Source organism: Lycium barbarum, chromosome 9 (assembly GCF_019175385.1).
Source record: "Lycium barbarum isolate Lr01 chromosome 9, ASM1917538v2, whole genome shotgun sequence".
In the NCBI taxonomy this organism is placed as follows: Eukaryota; Viridiplantae; Streptophyta; class Magnoliopsida; order Solanales; family Solanaceae; genus Lycium; species Lycium barbarum.
The window spans coordinates 6130999-6151802 of NC_083345.1; the positions used below are offsets into that span (position 1 = coordinate 6130999).

General features: G+C 33.4%; 1 protein-coding gene across 6 annotated transcripts; it reads right to left on the minus strand.

The window, feature by feature from the left end:
* Positions 1 to 581: 581 nt before the first annotated feature.
* On the minus strand, positions 582 to 14727 carry LOC132608903 (acylamino-acid-releasing enzyme-like). Of its 6 annotated transcripts, none has more exons than XM_060322687.1 (19): positions 14118 to 14726; positions 12718 to 12820; positions 11834 to 12009; positions 11330 to 11636; positions 11029 to 11250; positions 10732 to 10941; positions 10541 to 10615; positions 10162 to 10345; positions 9933 to 10084; positions 9751 to 9833; positions 9251 to 9381; positions 9070 to 9148; positions 8403 to 8580; positions 7389 to 7449; positions 7163 to 7285; positions 6258 to 6455; positions 6009 to 6077; positions 1087 to 1163; positions 582 to 933 (listed from the first exon to the last, which is right to left on the minus strand). In XM_060322687.1, exons 3-19 carry the CDS (start codon positions 11982 to 11984, stop codon positions 870 to 872), a joined length of 2364 nt encoding a protein of 787 aa, XP_060178670.1. In that variant the 5' UTR covers positions 11985 to 12009; positions 12718 to 12820; positions 14118 to 14726; the 3' UTR covers positions 582 to 869. The 6 variants fall into 6 exon arrangements, with proteins under 6 accessions (XP_060178670.1, XP_060178674.1, XP_060178673.1 ...); XM_060322691.1 differs by having other exon boundaries at positions 10207 to 10345; positions 14118 to 14723; XM_060322690.1 differs by having other exon boundaries at positions 9260 to 9381; positions 14118 to 14723.
* Between the last annotated feature and the right edge of the window lie 6077 nt (positions 14728 to 20804).

Sequence of the window (20804 nt, forward strand, 5' to 3'; positions counted from 1 at the left end):
TAGTATTTATGATTAAATCCTTTTTTCCATTGTTCATATCAAATCTAACAAACAAGGTTTGGTAAATATTTGACGGAAACTAAAAGTGTTAACTTTTGCCTTAAAGGACCAAAACTGTTCGGGGCAGACTTAAGGGACTATTCTGAACCTTCTCTCAAACATTAAGGGACCATTTTTATTGGATATAATACCATCCAATTAAACATATTACTCCCTCCGAATAAAAAAAAGAGTCCACTTAGCCATTTGCACACCCCTTAAGAAACTACTGATTCCAAGAAAAAAATATGTAAATTAACCAAACTACCCCTAATTAAATAGGCATTAGAATTTAATCACGTAACACTTCAGAGGTAATTTGAAAAGATAAGGTTAATTGTTTCTTAATTTAATAAATGGACATTTTTTTGACCCAAGAAAAAAGGCTACGTGAACACTTTTTTTGATCCGGAGGGAGTAGTATTCTGGAATATTATCCCTTCTCAGTCCTCTCTGTGTGCGGTTCATTGTACAGTAGGAAATTTATACAATCTATCATCTGCATTTGAGAAATACTACCAGTATATAAAAAGCTGCTGCCATAAATAAGAAGTCCTTTTGATGATTTATTAAACCGTACAAAAGAAGTGTTAGTTTATTTTACATACATTTGAGTTTGACAATGAGTGCTGAATGGCCAGTCACTACAGAGGTCAAATATACATATTTTTAGCTTTGAGTGTTCATATCTTCAACTCAGATAAGAGCTTGAACGTGAGCGAGAGGACTATAACTGTTCTTCTTGACATTCCAAATCACTACATCTTCTTCTTGCAAAGGAGAGTGAAATGAATGTAGGAAATCTTGGTCAAGACATGAATAATATATGTCTATTTGCAGTGCTTCTTGAACCACACTCCAATATTAAGAAAGCTTTCGAAATCAGACTGTGGTCTGCAAAGACAAAAACAGATTAAGTTTCCAGTAGGAAGTGAAAACAAACAAAGACAAAAACAGATTAAGTTTCCAGTAGGAAGTGAAAACAAACAAACATGAAAACTCAAGCACCGCCAATGATGTACATAAATTGGTCTAGGACTATCCTACCTATCAATCGCGTGATTGTCCTCGGGAAACACCAGCACTTTGACCTCAGTTCCTTTCTCCTTCAATGCACGTGCATACTGTGTGCAACAAAAGGAAAAGCCTTTACTTTCTGAAATTATACATCTTATGAAATCGACCAACCATAATTTAAAAAGTAGCCAGTCATGTTCAGAGCTAATGATATGCTTTCGATAGAATGAATTAACCCTGTTTAACTCTACAAACAACTTAAACGGCCAGCTTCTACCTTTACAAACAACTTAAATGGCCATATAATATGGTATGTTCAGTTTTCTGCTAATTTTTAGTGTATCTTCAAGAATTTGCTCAAGACCCACACTCATGACACACCCATTATACGCGAATACGTTAAGGCAAATGAATGATTTATGTAACATATATTACTACTTATTAGAAGCACGAGTTGGGGCCATCTTCGTCGTCCGTTGATGGGCCCCATAAAAAAAAAACTTTTGGGCTTCATATTAAACAGGCCCTAAAAAAAAATTAAAATTGTGAATCCCATATATATTAAACAATAACTAATATTTTAAAAAAAAATTGTGGATCCCATATATATTAAACAACAACTAATATTTAAAAAAAAAATTGTGGGCCCCATATTAAACACCAACCAGTATTATAAAAAAAAAGAAGTGAAACCCACCACATCCAAACTCACGGGAAAAAAAAAGTGGACCCCATATTAACAAAATCAAGCAATATTAAAAAAAATAATGTTAAAAAAAAATTGTGAGCCCATATTAAACATCAACCAGTATTAGAAGAAAAAGAGTGAAACCCACCACATCCAAAAACAAAATTGTAAAAAAGAATTGTGGACCCCATATATATTAAACAAAAATTAATATTTAAAAAACAATTGTGAGCCCCATACTAAACACCAACCAGTATTAAAAAAAAAAGTGGAACCCATATTAACAAAATCAAGCAATATTAAAAAAAAAGTGAATCCCCTATTAAAAAAACAAACAATGTTAAAAAAAAAATTGTGGGGCCCATATTAAACACCAACCGGTATTAAAAAAAAAAAAAAGTGAAACCTACCACATCCAAACTCACGAGGGAAAAAAAGTGGACCCCATATTAACAGAATCAAGCAAAAAAAATTGTGGGCCCCATATATATTAAACAACAACTAATATTAAAATAAAAATTACGGGCCCCATATTAAACACCAACCAGTATTAAAAAAAAAAAAAGTGGAACCCACCACATCCAAACTCACGGGAAAAATAGTGGACCCCATATTAACAGAATCAAGCAAAAAAAATTGTGAGCCCCATATATATTAAACAACAACTAATATTAAAATAAAAAATACGGGCCCCATATTAAACACCAACCAGTATTAAAAAAAAAAAAAAAGTGGAACCCACCACATCCAAACTCACGGGAAAAAAAGTGGACCCCATATTAACAAAATCAAGCAATATTAAAAAAAAAAAAGTGAATCCCATATTAAAAAAACAAACAATGTTAAAAAAACAACTTTTGGGCCCCATACTAAACAGGCCCATAAAAAATATTGTGGACCACATATATATTAAACAATAACTAATATTTAAAAAAAATTGTGGGCCCCATATTAAACACCAACCAGTATTAAAAAAAAAAAAAAAGTGAAACCCACCACATCCAAACTCACGAAAAAAAAAGTGAACCCCATATTAACAAAATCAAGCAATATTAAAAAAAAAAGTGAATCCCATATTAAAAAAACAAACAATGTTAAAAAAAAATTGTGCGCCCTTAATAAACACCAATCAGTATTAAAAAAAAAAAAAGAGAAGAAAAAAAGTGGAACCCACCACATCCAAAAACAAAATTGTAAAAAATAAAATTGTGGACCCCATATATATTAAACAACAACTAATATTTTAAAAAAATAAATTGTGAGCCTCATATTAAACACTAACCAGTATTAAAAAAAAAAAAAAAAAAAAAAGTGGAACGCACCACATCCAAACTCACGGGAAAAAAAAGTGGACCTCATATTAACAAAATCAAGCAATATTAAAAAAAAAGTGAATCCCATATTAAAAAAACAAATAATGTTAAAAAAAAAATTGTGGGCCCATATTAAACACCAACCAGTATTAAAAAAAAAAACAAAAGTGGAACCCACCACATCCAAACTCACGGGAAAAAAGTGGACCCCATATTAACAGAATCAAGCAAAAAAATTGTGGGCCCCATATATATTAAACAACTAATATTAAAATAAAAATTACGGGCCCCATATTAAACACCAACCAGTATTAAAAAAAAAAAAAAAACTGAAACCCACCACATCCAAACTCACGGGAAAAAAGGTGGACCCCATATTAACAAAATCAAGCAATATTAAAAAAAAAAAAAGTGAATCCCATATTAAAAAAACAAACAATGTTAAAAAAAAAACTTTCGGGCCCCATACTAAACAGGCCCATAAAAAAAATTGTGGACCACATATATATTAAACAATAACTAATATTTAAAAAAAATTGTGGGCCCCATATTAAACACCAACCAGTATTAAAAAAAAAAAAGTGAAACCCACCACATCCAAACTCACGGAAAAAAAAAATGAACCCCATATTAACAAAATCAAGCAATATTAAAAAAAAAAGTGAATCACATATTAAAAAAACAAACAATGTTAAAAAAAAATTGTGCGCCCTTATTAAACACCAATCAGTATTAAAAAAAAAGAAAAAAAGTGAAACCCACCACATCCAAAAATAAAATTGTGAACCCCATATATATTAAAAACAACTAATATTTAAAATAAATAAATTGTGAGCCTCATATTAAACACTAACCAGTATTAAAAAAAAAAAAAGAAAAAAAAAGTGGAACGCACCACATCCAAACTCACGGGAAAAAAAAGTGGACCTCATATTAACAAAATCAAGCAATATTAAAAAAAAAGTAATCCCATATTAAAAAAACAAATAATGTTAAAAAAAAAAATTGTGGGCCCATATTAAACACCAACCAGTATTAAAAAAAAAAAAAAAAAGTGGAACCCACCACATCCAAACTCACGGGAAAAAAAAGTGGACCCCATATTAACAGAATCAAGCAAAAAAATTGTGGGCCCCATATATATTGAACAACAACTAATATTAAAAAAATAAATTGTGAGCCCCATATTAAACACCAACCAGTATTAAAAAAAAAAAAAACAAAAGTGGAACCCACCATATCCAAACTCACGGGAAAAAAAAAGTGAACCCCATATTAACAAAATCAAGCAATATTAAAAAAAAAAAAGTGAATCCCATATTTAAAAAAAACAATGTTAAAAAAATTGTGGGTCGTATATTAAACACCAACCAGTATTAAAAAAAAAAAAAGTGGGATCCACCACATCCAAACTCACGGGAAAAAAAAAGTGGACGCCATATTAACAAAATCAAGCAATATTTAAAAAAAAAAAGTGAATCCCATATTAATAAAACAAACAATTTTAAAAAACAAATGCTTACAAAATCAAACAATTAAATCAATAATGATGGACTCATTGCCACATGCGTATCAACTCATTAGTGGGAGCAAACGAAATTATTGTACAACAACATACTTAAAATACTTATATATTAAAATAAGATAGAATTTAAATACTTTTTCATTTTTTCCTTACTCTAATAAATGTGAAAATAAATTAATGTCATAAAAGAAAAAATAATATTAAATGGAGATCAAATAATTAATAAGCTAAATTAGTGAAATTATAATTCTAATTGACGTTTCCTTAAAAAACCATGTAAAAAACAACATGACAAGTAAAATGAGTTAAACAAAAAATATTTACTAAAAATTAAAAAATAGAAGTTCTTCATGGCCCCATATTAAACACCAACCAGTATTAAAAAAAAAGGAGAAGAAAAAAAGTGGAACCCGCCACATCCAAACTCACGGGAAAAAAAAGTGAACCCCATATTAACAAAATCAAGCAATATTAATAAAAAAAAAATGAATCCCATATTAAAAAAACAAACAATGTTAAAAAAAAGTGCTTAGAAAATCAAACAATTAAATCAATAATGATGGACTCATTACCACATGCGTATCAACCCATTAGTGGGAGCAAATGAAATTATTGTACAGCAACATACTTAAAATACTTATATATTAAAATAAGATAGAATTTAATTACTTTTTCATTTTTTCCTTACTCTAATAAATGTGAAAAGAGATTAATATCAAATGGAGATCAAATAATGAATAAGGTAAATTAGTCAAATTCTAATTCTAATTCACGTTTCCTTAAAAAACCATGCAAAAGACGACATGACAAGTAAAATGAGTTAAACCGAGAATATTTACCAAAAATTAATAAATAACATTTCTTCGTTTAAATAGAAAGTTAATTTCTACTTTATTTCGTTTCAAACATGTAAAATTAATTTAATAATTTGAATTAGAATTATCCAAATCAAAATTTGATAAAAAATAATAAGTATTTTACACTTTTAAATTAATCGAATTAAAATTGAAAGTATCAACTGATGCTTAAATATTGCTATTATTTTATCTCAAACAGAAGAAAATAATTTTCTTTTAAACAAGTCTTCTGTTTTAAAAAGTATTAATAAATTTTCGTAGCAAACACGAATAAAATAAAGTTTTAGATACGGAGGACAAACTACAACATTATATTAATCGTATTTTGAACATAGAATATATATATATATATATATATATATATATATATATATATATATATTATCACTATCTAAATACAACTACATATACATAGATACACTATAATACGAAGTGTTGGGCCCGTGCACAACACGGCCATAAGCCATCTAGTATACTTAAGAATACAGACCTGTCAATATCATGTTGATAATGAAACATAAACATGTAATTGATAAAAGAAACAAGAAGAAGATTAAATTAAATCTTACTTGCAAGCTTGTACATATCGGTACACGGAGGTCCTTGGCACCTAGCAAGAAGAGTATAGGCGTTTTGACCTGCGATATTAAATAACATGGATGTAGCAAATGCATTCATAAATATAGGATCCAGAAAGTACATCCATAGGGACATGATTTACTTTTAGTACAACTTGATACTTCAACTTTGTGACTATGATCGGAAACACAGTTGTAAAATGGAAAGCTTTTTCAAATCCAGATTTGTTGATTACATACCTTGGAGATGTGTGATATTGGTGATTTGCTGTGAAAGACAGCAAGGTGTTCAGATGAAGGAGCTTCAGTAAACATTGATTTTCCCAGACGTCCAAACGTCTCTGCATAGCACCAATCAGGGATATCAGATGTTCCAACCATCAAGGGAATGCTGCAGACAGGGTTTCTAGTAGCTGCTGCAGCAAACTTATCTGGTGCCTGCAGTAATAGTGGCAGAACCGTCAATCAATAGTCATTCAGATACACAAGCTGGTCCAGCTTCCTAATATAAAGCAACAAATGTCGAAAAAATGACAAAAATGGTCCCTTATCTTTGGTAGTAGGTTCAAAATAGTCCCTTAAAGTATCAATTAAGTAGTTTTGGTCCTTTAAGTTTGACAAATGTGGGCACTTCTGGTCTCCTTTAAATATTTACCTAAGGATTGTTAAACTTTACCGGAACTGTGAAATAAAATGAAACTAGAAACACCAGAGATTTTCGTCAAAATCCCAAAAACCACAACACAAAAAACTACACCAGACACAAAAAATAGACAAATAATAACAGAAATTGCACCTCAAAAAATTGCACCGGACTATTGAAATACACCAAAAATAACATAAACTACAAAAGCTGCACTTCCAAATGTGAGTTCCCCATTTTCACAGTTTCAAATAAAATTTAACAATTACAGTTTGGTAAATATCAGACGGACAACAAAAATGCTCATTTTTGACAAACTTAAAGGACCAAAACTGTTCAAATGATACTTAAGGGACTATTTGAACCTACTAACTAAGATAGTGGATCAATTTTGTCATTTTCTCAACAAATGTACATAGAACAAAGCTGGCAAGGACCAGAACTTTCCCAAATGTAAATGGATACGTGGTAGAAACCATAAAGATTTGTAGAACTAACAGACCTGACCAATCAAGTGTGTTGTCAGGAATCCACCATGGGAACCACCGAGCACAGTTATTTTAGATGGATCTGCAAGTCCCATATCTATGACATGATCTATAGCAGCTAGCACATCATTAACATCCTGCACATGCAGGCATATCATAACGTACAAACAAGTAAGAACACTTGAGGTTTCAAATCCTTGATAAGCAAAAACAAAAATGAAGAGGACTACAGACGAGTACCTGTGATCCAATTTTTCCTGGAAGAGATTGCAGTGCTTCCTCACCAAATCCCGAGGAGCCTCTGAGGAAGTCAAAAGAAGGCACTTAATCAAGGCATTTTTTTGTTTGTTTTTGAAACAGGCACTTAATCAAGGCATTAACTGTTGCTTAGCCAAAAACAAAGGATAGCAAATGAAATATTTTGAGAACAGTAGCAAAACCATATATGCATTCGTGTGGCTTGGTTTGCCAGCGATGAAGAAGTCTAATTCTTGCAGGTCGAGGTAAATAAGAAGACATGTTCTAAAGTTTTAGCCTTTGCCAATGCTTAGTTCAGAGCATTATGGTTCACAGAAGGTCATTGTAGGTTTACAATTTTCTGGTTATCCAAGAGCTACTGAAATAATATGCATAGCATTGTGGGAAAGAATTTTGAGGGTTGCTCCGAAGCATTTGATTTTTAATTAGTATAACCTATTTCCTTTTACTTGTTAATCAGACATTTAACAAAAATCAGGATGTTGCTAACTTCAAAAGTTTGCTTAAAATCAACGTAGAAACATCTAAAATTAGATTCTTTAGCGATAGTTTTCTATTCAACTAATCGCAAAAATTGTACAGACAAACTTTGACATTGGATTAAACATGTGAATCCTGCCAACTATCACTTGTGCATAATCTTGATACTAAAACCAAGAAATCCGCTTGAGTGTAACATTTTAAGCTAAATATTATATTGAACACCAATTTTCCCCAATGCCTTGAGAAATTTTTGACATTTCATCAGAATTTTCATTTGACAATTAGTTTGGGGAGAAGGGTTGTTTACATATTCTATGGGTGCTATCTTTTATCAACAGAAAAGAAGATATATGTCCACAGATAAACTTGCAAGGAATGTCGTTGATAAGCTTTGCTTTTGCAGCTTATAATAGTCATATAGCTATCTTCATATGCATTACAAGTATACTATTATCAGTACTTATAAAAATTTGAAAATGCTTTACAAGTATAGAGGCATGAAAAGTTTCTCACCTATAATTAACAATCAACAAGCTATAACCAATTGCAGAAAGGAAAGCCAAGGATTTCGAGAAGCTTGACAATGAAATAAAGTGAGGACCCCCATGAAGGACTACAATTAGCGGATCACACAGATTGTGGCTCTTACACTTGGAGGAGACGAAGATAGCCTCATAAGGTTTGCTGGCACCTGAAAAGAATTGAGGTTGCTAGTCTATAGCATATTGTGCAATACACTAGGAATTTGAAAAAAACTATTACCCTTTTCTAGAACATTAACAGCAAGCAAAATAACCATAAGTAGGGCACAACGATGACATGTTGCAAGAATAACTAAAAAACTTTAATATGTATATGCCTGACAAGTTGCTCAAAATTATGAGTTAGAGGCTTAGAACTTACTCTATAAACACGAAACATAGAATTCCATATTACACCCCACTTGTGGGACTACACTGGGTATGTTGTAGTTGTTGTTGTATAGATTTCCATATTACATATGTTGCTGCTTGCAGAATTTAAAATTTCGATAGAACGAATAAATTGCTGGGATGAGCAAGTATCTTATTACCATTACTTAATATTTTTTTGTTTCGTTTAGTTTCCTACCACCTCAACAGTTAAAACACCAATGTTCACAAGTAAAAGCAAGTCCTTAGTCAAACTGATGAATCAATACCTGCGGTAAGGTTCTCAGAAATATCCCTGACTGGAATTTTGATAATACTAGACTGGCGGGATGACAGTAGAGAAGTGACCTGTGAGCAGCACAGATGTATGAATTGTAGAAATGTCATTCTCACAAGTAAACATTGAGCAGAATGCTCTGGCTGAATTTTTTTTGTAAATGAGAGAACAACCAGTTGAACCTTTTCAGAGCATCTACGTATGGGGCTTGAAATATCTAGCCAACTTGCTGAGGTCTCTGCAGATGACTTCCCAACGATGCTACCATACTTGATTTCAGGAACATTACAGGGACTGCTACAGACTTTACAAGACATAAATACCAGATTAATTCAACTTGGATTGATCAGAATAAACAAGTGAATGAAGAAAGCCCCCAAGGGTGTGGCCTAGTGGTCAATGAAGTGGGTTGAGAACCATGAGGTCTCAGATTCAAATCCCACCAAAGACAAAAACACTAGGTGATTTCTTCCCATCTGTCCTAACTTGGTGGACAGAGTTACTTGGCACCTGTTGTTGGTGGGATGTGGCAGGTATCCCGTGGAATTAGTCAAGGTGTGCGCAAGCTCTCCCGGATACCACGGTTATCAAAAAAAAAAAAAGTGAATGACGAGTACAAAAATAAACACTTCGTGCAAATTAGTTACCCGTCTACAGAAAAATCAAGTCTTACCAGCAATGATGCTATCACCGTCTAGTGCAAGCAAGCTCCAAGAGAAGCTAGAGTTTCCAGGGCTAATGCGTGACACCTTTCCACTATTAATTAACAAGCAATCATTAGTCCAGAGGAAATTTCAAGAATGCCATGACATCATAATGTCAGTCAAAAATTGTGTCACCTTGTACATAAGTTACCTCAACACATTTACTGAAAGTATTACTTCCGTGCTGCCCCAGACGGAAGATAAAATCATGGTATATCCATCAGAAAGCCAAGGTTTACTTAGAAAAGTAACAGTATAAAGGCCAGGGAAGCATCCATCTTCAGGACACATCACAACAGGAACCTGTCACATAAGTGTTGCACCAACAGTTAGATAATACATGAATGAAAAATAGTTAAATCAAATGCTTATTCACTAGCCTCAAAGTGCTGATACAAGTCAGAAGAGCAAAGAATAGCGCGAACCACATCAACAATGTCAGCATCAGGAGTTGGCTTTCCATCTATGGACCAATCAATTCTATGAAGTGATTGAGTTGCAGAATGTACAAAAGAGTCTACAGAACTTTTTGCAGATAGAAATACAAGACCCTTTCTATCTGGGCTGGAAAGTTCAGTAAAAATAACAGTTAGAAATTATAAAAGCTAATGATATAGCCTTTATGATGCTATTGTTGATTCTCGATAATTTTCAACGAAGAATAATATGAAAATAGGTAGCAACATGCTCCCAAAAGTTTCAGAATTCCTTATTCATCTACATGTCTCATATTTCTAGCATCCACATAAACAGAAATACCTGAAACGAGGAGCGAATGCACTACTTATTCTTTGTGTCAGCTTAACTGGAGATGCTTCTTCAACTGCATTACTTCTGAATTTTAAAAAAAAAAAATGCTATCAAAACAATATAGGGGAATAAATAAATAAAAGCAAGTCTCCTATTCACACAGATACATTTTCATCTGTAGAAGCTATCAAGTTACATACTCAGATTGACGATCTTCTGGTTTTGAAAACGGAGCTCTAACAGCATACAAGGCACACGGCCGGTTATAGCAATACTTAATGCCCAACTTTCTAGTATCTGATGGCCACCCAACAAAAACCAGATAATGTTGCAAGCTTCCAGAAGCTGGAGCCCACACAACTTGTCCAACAGTAAGCTTCTTTGTTCCTTCAACAGGATATACTTCTCCGCTGCACAAATATAGATCGTGTTCGCATACAATGAAATCAGATCTTTACCCTTCAGACTGATATAGCAAATAATATAAGTTATTGTACCTGTTAACATTGATAACGAAAATCGCAGGTTCTCGTTTTCCAGGGTAGGTTTCACCCCAATCCTCTTCCCAATCCCCTTGACCTTTCCAGCTACCACATTCCTTATCTGAAGAATTCCCTTTCTTATACCCTGAATTAGTAAACACGGGCTTCAGGGGAGCCGGCTCCTCAGCGACGTATGCGACAAAGGTTTCATCATCATTCCACGAAATTCCCTCAAACCTGCATTGTTAAATGCTAACGAACACCATATGATGGTGAAGTGAAAAATCAGAGACCTTTAGTGGGCAAGATATTTTACCATCCATCCGAATATACAGAGCCATGGACTGAGGCCGAGATATGGAACTCCTTTTCGACTTGAGATGGACCCCAAATCTCGAATTTGGTCGGCGGAGAATCCTTTTCAGGATTTCTAACAACAAGAAGTTTTGAACCTGAAGGTGATGGAACCATTATAGAGCCACTAGGCATCTCAATAGGGAAGGCAGCCCATTGAAAGCTTAAACCATTTGCACTTCCCTTTGAAATATGACTAGATACTACATATCTCCTGTTCTTGTTGGCAAGGAGATTTGGCTGGCTCACTGAGAACATACACTGGGAACCTTTTTGTGCAGCAAAAAGCAAAAGAGGGTCACTTAAAAGAATAAAGATTCTTCTCACTTGAAAGTGGAAAAACAATAATTCACTAATAGGAATTCTTTATCCTCAAGAGTCTATATTGTCATTTTTATCATCAAAGTTAGTTGTTTTTAAAGTATAAAAGGAGAATGACGGAAACCAAAAAAAAAAGCATTCATACCGCTGGTAGATGTGAAAGTCCATGCCTTGTCAATGGTAGGGATGCTAGCAAAATCTTGTAGCAGAGCGGATTGAGAAGAATATTCTTCCTCAGAAGTCTCATCCAAACCGAGAGGGAATCTTTTGAGAGGGCTGGCTTCAGCATTTTCCATTGCTGAGCAAATTGACAAACTTCGACTACAAAGTGGAACACAAAAAAGGAACACTTAATATTGAAAATCTGATGGTGGTCAAGACATTTTTTAGCTTATAATCATGAAAAAACAATTTAGGATACATTGGAGACACCCTAAAACAAATGAAAAAAATTCCCTTTTTTCTTCTATAAGTAGCTTGTTAAAAATGGCCTCTTTTCCCAAAATCATACACAAAAATAAAACTAGAGACAAAAAGAGAAAGTTCAAGATTTCCTTTCTCCATTTTTATCTTGGATCAGGAAGTTAGCTAGTCCCATCAGTGCACATTTAGAGAAAGATTACTGCACCTTTTCAAGACCCTCAATATTCACTAAGTGCTCATGAAAATCCCACACACTCTTCTTAATTAACTCATAATACTAGCAAGCAAATAAGCCTAATCTGCCAATGTCTACAGTAGAATTATGATTCTTGATCACCTATCAAGTATAAATCCCAGTGTGCACCAAATGAGGACACAATCAAGAAACTTTCATGATAAGCAGGAAAAAAAGGGGGCAAGAAAAAGAGTACTAACATAAGAAGAAGAAATAGAAAGAGAGATAAATACAGATAATGGAGCAAACAGTAAACTTGCAGACTTAATCAACATCATCAATACACTAAGCAAAAGCAATCTACAGTCTAATACAAGTATATATGCATAAGGTAAAATTTAATCAGCATAGAGAGAAAAGAGAAAATTTACAAGAAGGGCCAACAGGGCAACAGTGTTAGCAGCTGCAGTGGTGAATCTTGGTACTGTAAAATGTGTGTAATATATTCCTCAAGGCCCAAAGATTCTTTTCAATCTGAATGAGACACATTTGTCAAATAATTTGCTTTTGTGTTAAAGAAAAGAGGAATATATTATATTCTTCATGGCAAGATTGTTAAAGATAAGAGGAATATATTATATTCTTCATGGCCTAAGATTCCTTTTTATTTATCAAAAAACTTGTAAATCATTTTGTCCTGTATATCATCTTTTATAATACAATATTTTTGATATCTTGTTGTTTTATTTCTCTTGCAATCCTGCATTGACTATGCTTCTTTGAGCCGAGGGTCTATCGAAAACAACCACTCTATCCATAAAGGAGGTCTGCGTACAACCTACCTTCCTCAGACTCCACTTGTAGGATTACACTGGATATATTATTATTGTTGTTATAGTACAATATTTTTCGAGGAATAATGAAACATTGATAGTAGTGTAACATTTTAATTAATAATATAAAGGTAAGTATTTCCTACTGTAACAGTACATGATTGAGTACATATGATAACTACACCACCCGTCCATATCGCTCCAAAACTTGTGTAAAACCAAATTGTGTTACATATCCTTAGTAGGCGTTTGGCCATCAATTTTGAAATCATGGTTTGAATCCAAATCATCCAAAAAAACATGTTTTGGGTTTGAAACCATGGTTTTAACTTTTTTAAAATATAAAATTTAACCCATAAGTTAATATTTTATTAAAAAAACTCATAAGTTAATAAATATTTTTAACAATTACCCCCATCAATCATTTTTACCAATCTCATTAACTTTCACCAACTTTTATTTATGTCTACCAACCTTTAATTTATGTGAAAAAATTATATTAAATAGTAGTTACATTACTATTCATGTTAAATTTTAGATTCTATTAAAGTAAAATTTGATTAATTGAACTTGCATTTTTTAGAAAAACCTTCCAGTAAGGCTGCTCTACCTCCGACCATTTCGCATCAGTCAAACTAATAAATAATGTTCCGGCCTCTGTCAAGACAATGAAGTTTCCCATTCACAGGCTTAGCAGAATCAACTCTCTGCCTTGAAAATCATCAATACGTCTCCAAGAATCACTCTTTAGACTATATATTTTGACCTCAACACGACACAAACGTGTAAAAATACCGACTACTTTGTAATCATCTTGGAACTCATCATATGCAAAACCAAAATTGAAAGCAGTAAGTGTAATCTCATTGTCATAACTAGGCAATTTCTTATATTTTCTAATTGATGGATTCCATAAATACAAGTCATCTAATCCTTCATTTGTACTGATAGCAAGGCATATCAATCCATTGACAGAACCCACAAGTCGAGATTTTTACCAGGATAATCCAAGTCAAATGCCTCAGTTACAGAATCGTAAAGTAAAGCGGTAAGAGAAGAGTCCTTGAAGCCGCGCCTAGCAGTACTAGTAACCTTAATCATAACAGCATGGTGGGTGTAGTCCTTGTTAGTAGCGGATATTAAGAGATGGGTCTTCACAAAATCAGGTCTAGAGATTAAGGAAAGCCAAGACTTTGGAAACAGAACTGAATTTCAAGAGTGATTTCACTGGAAGCTTCTACAAGATATCAGTCATGAGCTCTACAGGAAGGCTAGGCATTGGCAAGACTAAATCTTTGCTAGAAATGGACGGATTTGTGGGTTTGCCCCTTTTTGGAAGGACTTCATCTTCTTGGGATTCCATTTGGGTTGCACAAATTGGAGTTTCTGCTATGGAGATTACTATGCAAAAGCCCTAATTTTCATCCTCTTTTTTTCCTTCTTAATACAGTCGTTTTCCATACCTAATTTATAAAAAAAAAGGTTTTGGATTTCTTAATTTTAGGTTTAAAAGCAAAATGTAACCTGATCCCAAATATATATAAACTGTTATAAAATGAAACTAAACTTTAAATTTAAAAGGCAAAAGATACAGAGAGAAAGAGGGAACAGAGTCCTATTACTGTTGTTTCCACTAACTTTTGTTTGTATATTGCTCTGTGTTATCCCAATATAAACGAGCTCCTCTATATTTATAGAAGGAAAAAGGCTTTTAGGCTAAGTCATAAAACATAATGACCAAATTAACTTTGTGGTCAAGTTATCTATTTGGTGGCCAAGTTATGACATACAATATAATATTTATATCTATATATATTATAAAGCTAGGCATAGGAGAGGTGATATGACACTCCTAGATAATCAAGAAAGCTATTTATCTTTTTTTTTTTTTTTGAACTTTTCTCTCATTTTCCACAATCTTTCTTGTAAAATACTTTAATGAACGTGAACAATTCAAACTAATGAACGTGTGCTCAGTGGTTACAATGTTTAATTGACATTATGATGGGCCATTAAATTGCATAAATGCCTTTTCTATTGCATAAGTTCATTTTCTATTGTAGAATGAAGTCTTTTCATATTCCAATCTTAAGTTTTCTAAGTTTAACATTCCCAAAACTTCCTTTTAGTAACATATACGGTAAATTGATTGCAATTTTAGGAAATACATTTGTGATAATTAATGCACCTAATACTCTTTCTGTTGAATTACCTCACACTTTACAAATTATATGGCCTATAAATAGTAGAGCACATTTTTTCATTGCATAAAAAGTTGCTTTTCCTCTTCTCATTTTAAAATCTTTGCGCAGAAAGATTTTTCTTCTTATTTTGTCTCCCTTTTCCCGTTATTGGATTTTTTGCCATATTATGCCTTCTTCTTTTTAGTACATCTATCTTCAATTCTTCTAAATCGATTATAGTTAGATTTTTCATGTACTAATTGATTTCGTTTTTGAAAATCCCAAATTTATGTACTTTTTTATGTGAATGAAAATGATTGTAGGTTGAGCCGGAGGGTAAATCACATGAGATAGTGAAAAATTGCAAAAAGGAAATAAGAATCTCTCGAGGTATTTTGTTTGAGGCATATTGTGGTAGAATTTCTTTTACTTCCTTATTGTGTTTTTTAGTTTAAAATAACTATGAGTTTCTGATAGGTGGTGGCAACATCCAGAAACGAATTAACTCAGAAAGAGCTCGAAAAGAAAAAAGTTATATGTATTTTTTCTTTAGTCGATAGATGTATATATTTTTATTCTTTTAATTTGTTGTAGGCTTGTAATTACAGTGCTAATTTAAATATAGTACTTTGCCTTTTGTTAGGCGTCAAATGCCTATCCTGAATTGTAGGAGTAATTATACTAAATTTACATTAGATTTTAGTTATTCATTGTTTTTACATTAAAAAGAATGAGAGAATCGAGAAAGGATAATTATGTCTACATGCTCTCAAACAAAACAATTGATATTGCTTCAACTTTTCATATCCCTTAGTATAACCCCATTATTATCGTTACTAAATTTCTTTAATGATACTTATCTGCATCATTATATTTTTACATCAAACATATGTATACATAGGAAACTAAAGTTATAAATTTTTGTTCAAGTATATCACCTGTTAAGAAGGTATTGTACTAATGTTTCTACAATATACAAGAGCTACTAAAACACTTTCAAAATTTAAAGGCTACTAAATTTTTATTTTTAGATATGCCTATACTTTATTGAAATTTAATAAGATATTGTTAGAAAATTCATATATAAAGTGATGTTTTATGATTGCGCGAAGCGCAGGTAAATTTTCTAATTTACAACATAAACTCGGTTTTAGTCGGGTCATTCGCACATTTTTTTGTGCGGATTTCCCTTCAAAAGCACTGCTCTTTAATTTTTATCCCTCAAATTTGAAATCTTTAATACTTGTTCTTCGCCTAAAAATTTATGGGTTTCGGGTTCGAATTCCCGCTCAAGCAAAAAAAAAAAATTAGAAGGCAGAAATTTATATTAGCTAGGCAGAGATTGGACATGATTTGTCTTATGCCTGAAGGCAAACTCTGCCTTAAGGTAGAGTTTGCAAACAAACTATGCCTGATTGGGCAAAGTTTCCTGCAAATTATGCCTTATCAGGTAGAATTTGCTAAGGCATAGTTGGCCTGCAAAACTCTCTCTTAAGGCAGAGTTTACCTTGCAAACTCTACCCCATCAGGCATAGTTTGCCTGCAAACTCTGCCTTAAGGGAGAGTTTTACATGCAAACTATACCAATGGGGCAGAGTTTGTAGGCAACATCTGCCTAGCGATTTTTTTTTTTAATTTTCGCCTGAGTAGGGGTTTGAATCCGGAATCCTGAGGTTTTAGACGAAGGGCAAAAATTAAATACTTTCATTTTGATGGGAAAAATTAAATACCACCCCAAAATAAGGGCATTACTGCGAATTGCCCTCATTCGCACAATGTCCCTATTTCAGGATGGTATTTAATTTTTGTCCCTCAAATTTGTGGTCTTTAAATTTTGCCCTTCAACATTTTTTACGCGGCATAAATTAAATTTCGCAAGGCATAACTTACGTTTAACGTCTGCATATGTATCTAACATAACACAAATTATGCTGGACAGGACAAAACTTTCAATACTCAACATACTTTGAAAAAAGTCATAGTTTTAGATTCGCTCAGTATAGTTTACGTTTAACTTTGGCATATGTATCATAACATCTATACAAATTATGTCGGACGAGGAAAAACTTTCAACACTGAACATAATATGAAAAATACTACATAACTTATGCCAAATAACTTAATTCCTATAAAATTTATGCTGAGTGAGGCAAAGGTTTAGTTTCCGAAGATAAAAATGTTACATAAATTATGCTTGCGAAGCAGGTTTGAATATTTTCATTAAATAAGTAGCAAGGACAAAAATTAAAGACCAGTCCATTTGAAGGGCAATCCGCGCAAAAAAAAAAAAAACGTTTTAATCTGGCTTTTATTTTTTATTATACAAAATTATTACATTAGAAAGGGGCTAAGATAGAGTTTGAACTCTCACTATAGTTTTACTTAAAAGTCTAATAACATTGTTTTTATTTTTAAATAACATATTTTCTTCATTAACTAATGGTCAATCCGCAGTAATGCCCTTATTTTGGGGTTGTCTTTACTTTTTGTCCATTATAATGAAATTATTTAATTTTTGTCTCTCGTCTAAAACTTTAGAGTTTCAGGTTCGAACCCCTGCTTAGGCGAAAATTAAAAAAAAAAAAAATCGCTTGGCAAAGGTTGCCTACGAACCCAGCCCCATCGGGCATAGTTTGTAGGCAAATTATGCCTAATGAGGCAGAGTTTGCCTGCAAACTATGTCTTAAGGTAGAGTTTTGCAGGTAAACTATGCCTTAGCAGCAAAACTCTGCCTCCGAATCTAAATCTCTGCCTTACGATTTTTTTTTACTAATCTGGGGTTCGAATCCAGAACCTCAGGATATCAGGCGAAGGACAAAAATTAAAGACCACTAATTTGAGGGGCAAAAATTAAAGATCACCCCAGAGGAAGGGTAGTCCGCGCAAAAAAATGATAACTAATCTTTATGCATGTGCATTTCAGATGGAAGGGTTTTATTCGTCTTGTGGGTCGGGTGGGTTTTAAATTGCCTATGGGTCGGTGTTGTTTAATTCAAAAAACAAATGCACTTATGTATTTTTTAAGTGGGGATATGGGATTTAATAGGTGGGGAGTAAATGGGCAATTTGCAGGATTGCCCTTCGTTGGGGTGGTCTTTAATTTTTACCCCTCAAAATGGTGGTTTTTAAATTTTTTCCTTCAAGCAGAAATTCTGTCTTAAGGCAGAATTTGCATGGAAGATTTGCAAATTCTCCCTTAATTCTGCCTCACGAAATTTTACCTTGCAATTTTTTTTACTGAGCTAGGATTCGAACCTACAACCTTGGGGTATTAGCCGATGGATAAAACTTAAAGACCATCAATTTGAAGGACAATAATTAAAGACCACCCCAAATGAAGGGCAATCAGCGCAAAAAAAGGAGTAAATGTGGCTAATTATATTGTAACACCCCGTACCTTTAACGTAAGCTTTGACCATGATCCTAGACTTAGAAAATCAGATAAAGAATGTGAAAATTGAAATTTCTCTGTTCCGTTGTAGGATGAGAGTTTACGCCCATGAACAGTGATCATATTTTAGTATACGGGCCGTAATTCAAGTCATAAACTGGTACCAAGGATTTTTGAGCATTCTGGATTTGGCATTTGGATGTCAAATGGTTAAATACGGACCGTATTTCATAATACGGCCCTTATTTCAAAACGTATTTGGAATTCGGGAAAACTTCCTTCATGAAAGGTGTAGAGCTTTGAAATACCTTTCCAACGGTATATTATGGGGGTCAAACGGACATCTGTGCAAAGAGTTATGGCCATTTTACTGAAGAGATGCAGTGCTGTCCGTATTTCAAAATACGGACAGTATTTCAAAATACGGCCAGTATTTAACTGGGCCGAAAATTTAATTTTCTAGAACAGTATATATTCGTCTGTATCAGTTCACATCATTATTTTTCATTCCTTCAAGCCCTACAACGACCTCCTACCCTCCTCCATCATCAAGAACACGAAGGTAAGCCTACTCTAATTATTCCAAATCAATTCTAATACATATCCTTGTAATCTAAACAAGAAAACATCATTCCTAAACTAGGGTTTTCAAGAAAACCCATCTCAAGGTTCAAGAATTCAAGATTTTGGAAATCTTCTTCAAAGTTCAGCTCTTTAATTCAAGTTTTGGAGCATTACCAGGTATGTAGAGTTACTATCTACGTGTGGGAACATCATTGTTCTTCCCCACGCCTCCTAATCCATAAAGTATGAAACTTTATAAAATTAGGGTTTTCTATACCATGCTCATGACAACCCTAGGTCCATGTGCATGATTATATTATGTATGAATTGCTATTATTCTATCATTGTGTTCTTAATAACTCCATATGATTATTGAGAATCAGTCCGTAATCCATGAAAACCCATATCTTATATTCCATGGGTTCTTGCATGCATGTTTTTAAATAAAATGATTATTTCATGAATATCCTACATGTCTACAAGTTTTCATGCAACTATATTATATAATTACTTTCATGCTATGATACAAGATACATACATACTAAATACAAGTTATTTCATGAAACCATATTTACAAGTTATTTCATGAAACCATGTTTACAAGTTATTTCGTGAAATCATGATTGCAAGACAAGTACAAGTTAATTCACGAAAGTCATAGGCTTCTTAGCCAACTATATTATGTTCATGTTTTTGGGAGTTGCACGAATTACCGAGAAGGCTCAGATAGCCTGAAACTACGTAGCCACCGTAGGGCAAGGATCGCTCCGCCCAGATAGGACGATACCTTAATTTTACACTGAATGGATCCATCAAGCACGATACCACCTCATACCCTGGCAAGGTATGGGGGCTCTGCTGGTCCGGCGAGATAGCAGACTCCACATACCCACGTGGTGATATCACATGTCGGTTTATGAAATGCTCTCCCTACTTATCATGTTTTGTTTATATCATATATATATATATACCCATGCTCATGCTCATGCTCATGCTCATGTTTATGTCCAGGTTTTCAGTTTCAGTTCTTATCATGTTATTCCATGTCCCATGTTATTTTTTTCAGTTGCTTTACATACCAGTACATTCAATGTGCTGACGTCCCCTTTTATTGCCCGGGGGCCTGCATTTCACGATGCAGGTACTGATATACAGGACGACACATCTGCTCAGTAGGACAACATTCGTATCAGCTTATTGGTGAGCCCCATCTCATTCGGGGTTTAGTCAACTTTTGTTTTATGATTAGTTATGCATCTAAGGTATGCTGGGGGCCTTGTCCCAGTAAGTATGTTTTCCAGTCAAAATTCACGATTAGAGGTTTCATAGACTAGCCAGTTTAGTTATGTTAGACATGCAAGGTGTTTAGCCATCTTTGGCTCAACTCATGTTATTTCCGCATTTATGATTTAAACAAGTATTTCATTAAATTATTATGACATCTCATGTTTTATAAAAGCTCATCACGTTCATGCTATATTTCCTCTCATGTATGCCTCATGATGATTCAGCAATCCATGTGGTTCACTTGGTCACATGCAGTATGG

What these genes read in the sequence shown, in the direction of transcription:
- LOC132608903 (XM_060322688.1), bottom strand. Translation starts at nt 11,984, where the DNA reads ATGGAAAATGCTGAAGCCAGCCCTCTCAAAAGATTCCCTCTCGGTTTG. An exon ending in TCTGTATATTCGGATGGATG is followed by an intron (nt 11,251 to 11,329) that starts GTAAAATATCTT and finishes TTAACAATGCAG; the next exon opens with GTTTGAGGGAATTTCGTGGA. An exon ending in CAGGAAAAATTGGATCACAG is followed by an intron (nt 7,286 to 7,388) that starts GTACTCGTCTGT and finishes CTGCATGTGCAG; the next exon opens with GATGTTAATGATGTGCTAGC.